Here is an 8,261-nt window from a genome sequence, read left to right on the forward strand (position 1 = left end):
CCACAGATCAAGAGGCCAAGGTAACTGGTAACAGTAACAGAGTTGGAAGGGACCTTGGAGGTCATCTTGCAGGGTTGGTGAATTAAATATCAGTGAAATAAGGATTACTGTACCCCCAAAAAGAGACCAAGTGCAAGAAATAACATGTAGAGTCAATACTGTAGATTGAAAGGGCTCAGGAAAGCAACCCAAAGAATACCAGGCAAAGAAAAGGTAAACATATAACTGTTGTACTGTATTTAACACTTTGCTTATGGCTTGTATTTTGAAAGAAGAAATTAATCAAATTGTATGCTTCTTATAAAGCTTTATTTACCATCAGATAATGTGCAACAATTTAGTTCTGTGAACACTGATGCCATTTTTATTTTGATCCAACATTATATTGCTTTCTGTTTCTGGGGAATTATTGGGTCAAGTGCACATTCTTTAGGATAAGTTTTCAATATATGCACAAATAAATCAATTTTTCAGTTGTCTCTTGTTAATGCAATTCAAGATGAACACAATGTGGTTTCACTATATTCTAATTTCACAAAGCAACAGGAAACAAAAATTTGTTAACAAATGATTAAGCAATGATATATGTATTATAAAGAAGTTTAATATTTGGTGGCAATGTCTTTGAGATATCTTCTTAGATGTAAAATGGATTAGATTTTTTTAATAATACAATTGAAGATACTGGTTTTCTGTCTTTAAATCTGAGCTTAAATCTTTTTTGACTGGGGAATAGGGTGCTCCTTTGATTGGGGATTTGGAATTTAAGGACTGGCCTTGGTGAAAGGCCTCTTCGATTTTTATGTTGCATATTGCTTAATTTTATTTGATTTAAGTAGTTATATACTGTTAATGGGTTTTATAGGGTCTATTTTATCTATTATTTTTGTAAATAGGGTTATCTAATTCCTTTAGAGTTGTCTAGGTTTTTAATATGGCTGTTTATTTTTTTATATACTAATCTAACATACTTTTTAATTCCTGTTTATTGTTTAGTTTTTATAATAAATATATTTTTACTGTAATGCAACAGTATATAGTAATGATAATGGCTATTAAAAACTGCATTTTGGTAACTTGGACATGGCTTTTGGGATTCCTGGGCCATATGTACTTGTTCAAAACTGACTGTGACCATCAGAAATTTTCAAGCAGAGTTACTGCAGCCCTCATCCCCCACCATTATTGTTCTTTGAATACTTTTGTATTCTTGTTGCTGAATGAGACTCTGTCTCTTTAGATGATCCAGCTGCTAGCTTGCGATCTACTGTTGTCTCTCCGTACCACTCTGTGGCAGAAACAGACAAATGCTAGTCTAGCTTTGGGAGACACGCACCATGCTTCTGCTTCTGAGCTGACTGGCTTCCAGCGTGATCTTGGCAGCCTGCGAAAACTAGCAAATAGCTTCAGGCTCGCTTACCGAAAGGTAAGAATCTGTGATATTGGAAACCCTCTGTGGACTTTTTGCTAAAAATGGATGATAAGGAACTGGTAATTTCTGGATTTATCTATTAAAAAGGACTGTATATGGGGAGGAGGGAACTGTTATATAATCTTGAAAGAAGGAAATAATATTAAGTAGATTGGAAACCGCTTCTTTTAGTCTTTTTTTTCTTGTCTTTGTGTTTGTGTTTGTAAACACTTTTTCCTTTTTTTTTTCTTATTTTTCTTTGTATTTGTCTTTTAACTTGGGAAAAAATTCAGATAGATAGGCAGGCAGGCAGGCAGGCAGACAAACGTGTTTGTGTAAGAATCTGTGAATGGTATTGAGAGAACTTCAGGGTGAGAAAATGTTGGCTTTCTTCATATTTGCATATTTGTTTTCTTCTGAGTGCCTGCATGGTATTGTAAGCCAGAAGAACAAATTGCTCTGCCAGAATCTGTTTTACATAAATATTTTAACATTGTTTGCAGTATTTATTATCACATATTTTCTTCTGGATATACTTCTACTATTGTAAGCTTTGCTCATGATACTTAGGTGTGCACGAAATGATGAGGATTAGGATGCTTTGTGAAAGTTAAAACATTTCACTTTATTTTACATCCTTAAAACAATTCTATAATTATAATTGTGTGTGTGTGTCTGTGTGCGCACATGCTTTGTTCCACCCCATAAGGCTTATTTTTGTGATATAGTTGTGATATGAACTGAGAATTTCCTAGCTTTCTACTCTTTCTACATTGGTTTAAACCAGAAAGCGGCTAAGAGGATAAAGTGGCCATTAAAATACTCTTAAGAAAGGAAGATAGTGCTTTTAAAAGTTTGCTGTAGGGCTCACCATTTATTTCCCCTCACTCCCCAAGGGAATAAATTGCAACCCAGATTCTTCTGTCTTCTCAGCATGAGCTGTTTAGAGGCCAGCTAAGTCAGCCTTGCACCTATATCAGGCCATCTGCCAAGGGAGAGTTGGACAATACATTGGCTGTGCAATTTTAATGGCCACTAGATGTCAGCAGAGATATACAGAACATAAAGACTTTGCCACCATTTTATGTTTGTCCAGATTTTTGCAGCTCTGCTATGGTAATTCTGTGGGAGGGAACAGACAAAATATACAGAGAGTAGGTGAATCTTCCAAGAGGATGAAGGTGGATAAAAGACAAACTTTAAAATCTATAAAATGTCCATCACAGTTTTGGACATCTGGCCAACATCTAAGAAATGATAGTTTGAAGTCTGCCTGCTAAAGTCAGCTCCATGGCATTTCCATTTTTTTCTAATTTTCTAGGTTTTTCTTCATGAGGCCACTGTCCGCTTGATGGCAGGAGCCAGCCCCACACGTACTCATCAGCTGCTTGAGCATAGTCTCAGACGTCGGACCCCACAGAGTACCAAGCAAGGTCAGTAGGTTCTTGTGCTATTCTCTTTCTTACCTTCTAAACAGAAGGAGATATAATGGGATCAACTGCTCATAAGATTTAGAGAAGTGGGAACTGATAATGGGAAACATATCTTCCTTCGTAGATTTTAGGAATTCACATATTTAAACATACTAGAACAACAACAACAAATATTAATGTTTCTGTGGGTTATGCCTAATTGTAAAAGTGCTTATTAAAAGGACAAGGCTGCTACATTTGGAAAGTTGGCTGATCTCAGTTTGGTCTTAATTTCTAGTTGACCTATGCTTTTTTTTGAGAGATGTAGATAAGAGGCACCTAATGCTTGAAGCCTGAATTATTCTTGGATGTATAATATATAATATAGAATACTGTTTTTGTATTTTTACACTCAGAACCATGGATGGATGGATGGATGGATGGATGGATGGATGGATGGATGGATGGATAGATAGATAGATAGAAGCATATATAGCTTTGTTTTGTGATGTGTTTTTTTTTGTTCTGTGCCCAAAGAAATCTCTCTGTTCTCAAGTATTCCATTATACCACAAAAGAAGAGCTCCTATATTAGTTTCATGCAGTAGTATTTTTAGCTGGGTGAGATGCTATAATTTGACTTTTAAAATATTACCCCTTTTACCAATTTTGACATTAAAAACAAGGGACTTATGCCAAGTACCATTGTTTTTAGTAACTACAATATTCAGCCTACATTGAGTTTTGTTTCAACAAATGGAACACTTGAGCATTCAGAGTTTTGTTATCAGAATTCAACAAAACTGGAATGTTCTAGCAGAAAATTTGAGGTGGAGCCAGTGTATTTATTATTTCAGTAACTTCTACAATACATTTATTGCTTAAAAACATTAATTACATATTCATTACTAAGATTTTTATTGTTAGTTTTTTCTTTTCATATTTAGGTGAGTTGGATGTTCTTCCTGGACAAAGAGAACGAGCTACAGCAATTCTATTAGCCTGCCGCTACCTCCCGCTGTCTTTTCTGTCATCTCCGGGCCAGCGTGCTGTCCTGCTGGCAGAAGCAGCTCGAACACTGGAGAAGGTTGGCGACATGCGTTCCTGCAATGACTGTCAGCAGATGATTGTGAAACTAAGTGGTGGCACAGCTATTGCTGCTTCCTAACTCTAGAGGAATAGTTTCATCAGACATTGAATGAATTCTTGTCCCATTCTCTTCCTTTTTCTTAAAAACCCTTCCAGATTTGTGCAAGTTTCATTATACTAATAGGAGACAGTGACTTGGTGTATAGCAAGTGGCGAATTATTTGCCTCCAAGCAAAAAGATTGTTCATGCTGGTGCTAGAAAGTTCTTTTTTCCCCTGGCAGAAACTGATATCTTGGACTGGTTAACTAGGATGTCTTTGAAAGAGGAATTTGATTTTCCTTTTTACAAAACAATCTCTTTTGAAAACATCTTTGGGGGAAGGAGTTAGTAAAAAATGAAAAAATTGTTACAAAGTCTCATTTGATGGCATTTGCAATGGTTCTTGGTCCAGTAATATATAGATTCAAAGAAGATAGGATTGTGTTTATCTTCTTTTCTCCTCAGTATATGTTTGTCCTACTTACTGATACCTTCCTATAAAATAGAAGCTTTAGGAGGTCAGGCCAGTTCTGTAGAGAAGTGCATTATGGTTTTTATGCTATTTGGGTTACAGTTATTTATATTTTATAACTTTGCAAACTATAAAAATACCAGTTTCTTTTTGTCTCATATTCTTCATCTCATTCTGTATCTCTTCTTTCTGTAGTCTTTCGTAAACTGATGATGATCAGAATGATAGAAACCGTAATTTCAATCAATCAATTAATCAATTTTTATTCAGTCATAGACCAGCAAATAAAACAAGAAAAATTGCAATTAATTAGGATAAAAAGAAAAAAAAATCTTAAGGATTAGGAAAACAAACCTGATGTACTGTTCAAACTATAAAACAGTACTTAGCTGTAAAGAAGTAAAATCAGATTGATGTGATAATGTGATAATGTAAAACAAGTTAAAACAAATCAGAACAATCCAGAAGCTTAATAAAGAATAGACATAATAATTCCTGGTGAACATTTCGTAGAGGAGACAATACAAAATAACTTGTTCCATATTTCAGTTGTTCCTTCACAGCATGGACAAATCTATGTTTGAAGAGGATTTTTTAAGTGTCTCCCTTCAGTAACAACTATTGGAAGGACAGTGAATCTGGCCAAGGATAAAGCCCTTCTAAATTTTGGAATTATGTGACTAAGGTATATCACTGGTTGAAGAAGATATGAGAAACTATAACATTTAAATCAGCAGGTTGTAGAAAACTGGTCTATAGCATCATTGTAAGGCCAGGAATTGAATCTTCCTTTTATATATTCTTCCTGATAGGGAAAACAAGGAAAAATAAAAACAACTAAAAGCATTAATTAAAAAATGGTTAAGTAAACATTAACATCTTTTCCAGCATTGTTTTACTGAAGGAAATCCCACCTTCAATCACTTTGGAAAGAGATTTTGAGCAAGATGAAATGTGGACAAGGATGAAATGATCCTCCTCAAGACATTGATTTAGATGCCTGCTTGTTATAAACAAAGAGGTAGCTAAACTAGCCATACTTTTAGATCATATGGATAATCATCTAGCTTGACCCTCAAAAAATACAGATCCCCCCCCCTGAAGCTGTTTATATCCACGTAAGATTTACCACCTAGTGATAAATATTAGTTCCATATTCACCAACTGGTAGTAAGATAGCTATACTACCAACTGAAGTGACACTTACGTTCTTTCCCACAATTTTTGGGAGCATTGTAACGTATATGTATAGAATGGATGAAGTATTTTAGTGTTAAAGGAAACAAAGTACAGCTCAACGTTCTCTGGTAGAATCACACAAATTTTATATTATATGGAACTCTAAGGTCCGCAAACCATGTTTTTCTCCTTCTTTGCTTTTTTTTTTTTTTTTTTAGTCTTTCATTGCATTGATCTAAATTTCAATAGAAGCTCCTATTTAATGGCACATACAGAAGAGCAATTTGGAAATTCACCAACTTTAATTATTATTCCTTGAAATAATGAGATTGGTGATCCTTGGCTGCATAGGTAGGATTCTCAATAATTAAAAGTCTTTTAAACTTCTCAATAATGACAAGTCTTTTAAACTTTCTATTCCGATGCCCCCAAATGTGGTGGTAAAGAAATTTTAAATATTGCTATTTCATAGTTAGAGTTCAAATACATCTCGATAAGAGATGCAAATCATGCTGATGATACAGTTTTAATGCTCCATAGTTAACCAGAAACAGATTCCACACGAAGGCCTTGACTTACATCTTGAAGGTCTGTTCTCAGTCAACCTGCATTTATTGAAATGTAAAATTTTAATGCAATTTTCCTGTTTCTCCCTAACATATGTGAGTGGATGTGTTTGGTTTGTATATCCTGCCCCATTCTGGTACATGGTGAAATTTAATATTTGACCATGCTATTTGAAAAAAGTTTTGGTATTGCTGGTTTCCTTGATGGAAGTGTATTTAAGTTTGTATTTCTTACAACTGATATGCATACTGCAATTCTGCCTGCTTCTCTTGTAAACGTAGGTAGCCAGAATAAGTGTCCCAGGGTGCTGCTGATTCAGAGGTACATTTAAATTGGCAGGCTGAATAAAGTATCATTCCATTCACTAAGACAGATCTTAATGATGGCATTCTCAACGCAGGTAGCAGCTAAGTAGGAAAAATAATAAACTTATTGGGACTGAGGAGATTAGAGGTCATTGCTAATTTATGCCCCCAACTGCTGTTACATCCATGCACATTTTGCTTTATTATAAAACAAAATAATCAGCCCAGGAGTAACACAAAGACAGTGTGAATTCTTAAAGAGTCTAACTGATTGATTAAGTAGGCTTGAACTTGCAAATGCTTCCATCTGGGCGCTCTCAGGGCAAATAATTCAATATAATTAATTTGTAAAAAAATGTAAAAAATACCCATCTCTTTCTGAGCATTTCATGGTTTCTTGAATTTGAAACATTGAAAGTAGTTTATTTTTGTTAAAAGAGCAAATGGCCATTACAATATAAAAATTTCATATTAATCAGTCAATTGGATGGAGATGGGTGGCTATAAAAATAGAATAATTAAATAAATATTGCACAGCCATAAGAATGAGGTTACTGTCTTGTTTAAATTACAATTACATAGATGTGATCTCTACAAAGAAATCTACCTTCTTGCATATTTTTGGCAGTTTTATATACTTAATGTATTTATGGAACTGTTCCTCCTAATCTAGCCCTATATATGTTTTGTGTATATAATGGTAACTTTTCTGTTTTTATATGAATTGAAAAGTGTCTTTTTATCCCAATAAAATTAGAAAAATAGATGCTTTGATACATGAAGATGTAGCGGGTGGTGATGTCAGGAGATGAGAGTGTCTGTTATTCCCAGTTGTGACCTTTTGGTATGGATCATTATGTAATTTATCTAATAAAGACAAAATTTAACTCAGGGTCTGATATTATTGTCAACAAACTGTCTTTATAGTTATATAGAAAAAATGTCCAAAAAATATATCTCCCACAAAAGGTATTTGTTCATTGATTGCAATATATAAATAATAGTGATTCTAGGCAACATCAAAATGCTGTGGTGCCTATAGATGGACTTTATTGTTTATTCAACCATTCTGAAGGATTTGGAGCCAAAAACAATTGAAAGAACTATGGCCAAAATGTTTATGGCCAATAGAAATATATTATAAAGTATTATGTGCGTTTGAGGTGAAAGGTAATTTTATATTAACTAAGATGAATAGACATCAGAGGTGCATGTGGCATTACTTTTGCAAAGAATGGATGTCTTTGATGGATGTCTTTGAAGCTTAGCTGTTAATTGTGGAGGGGCTGTTAACTTGTTGAATTTATTTCCTTGTTTAAGGAAATAAATTTCCTTAATTTATTTTAAGGATAAATAAATTTTATCCTTAAATAAGGATAAAATTTTTCCTTATTTATCCTTAGTTGTCTCTGGCTCTAATTTTCGCCTAATTTCCAGCTAGCTCAGTTCCTAATTTTCCTTCCCTTCCTTTTACCTCATTTTTTTTCTATTCTTTGTTGTTTCTGCTAGGAGGAGAAAGCAGCATGAATGTGTATGTATATATATGTATATATATGTGTGTGTATATATATATGTGTATATATATATATATATATGTATATATATATGTGTGTGTATATATATATATATATATATATACACACATACATTCACATACATGCTGTATATGTATATATTTATATGTTTCTCTGCATGTGTGTATGAGAGAGTGATTGGCTTGTACATATAAGAATCATTAATTTTGTAAATGTGGTTCCTTATTAACAAGCAACTCAGTTCAGTTATAG

At 33.9% G+C, this 8,261-nt stretch overlaps 1 protein-coding gene across 2 annotated transcripts in view; it reads left to right on the forward strand.

The window, feature by feature from the left end:
- SREBF2 (sterol regulatory element binding transcription factor 2) overlaps window positions 1-7,365 on the forward strand; it is a 47,569-nt gene extending 40,204 nt beyond the window's left edge. For both annotated transcript variants that reach the window (XM_034402823.3, XM_034402824.3), the window contains 3 exons: window positions 1,241-1,426; window positions 2,733-2,844; window positions 3,770-7,365. In XM_034402823.3, coding sequence (XP_034258714.2) covers window positions 1,241-1,426; window positions 2,733-2,844; window positions 3,770-3,990 — 519 coding nt within the window. In that variant the 3' untranslated portion in view covers window positions 3,991-7,365. The remainder of the gene's footprint in view (window positions 1-1,240; window positions 1,427-2,732; window positions 2,845-3,769) is intronic.
- Window positions 7,366-8,261: the final 896 nt, after the last annotated feature.

The sequence above is a fragment of the Pantherophis guttatus genome, chromosome 7 (genome assembly GCF_059756535.1).
Source record: "Pantherophis guttatus breed Tessera chromosome 7, ASM5975653v1, whole genome shotgun sequence".
Lineage (NCBI taxonomy): Eukaryota > Metazoa > Chordata > Lepidosauria > Squamata > Colubridae > Pantherophis > Pantherophis guttatus.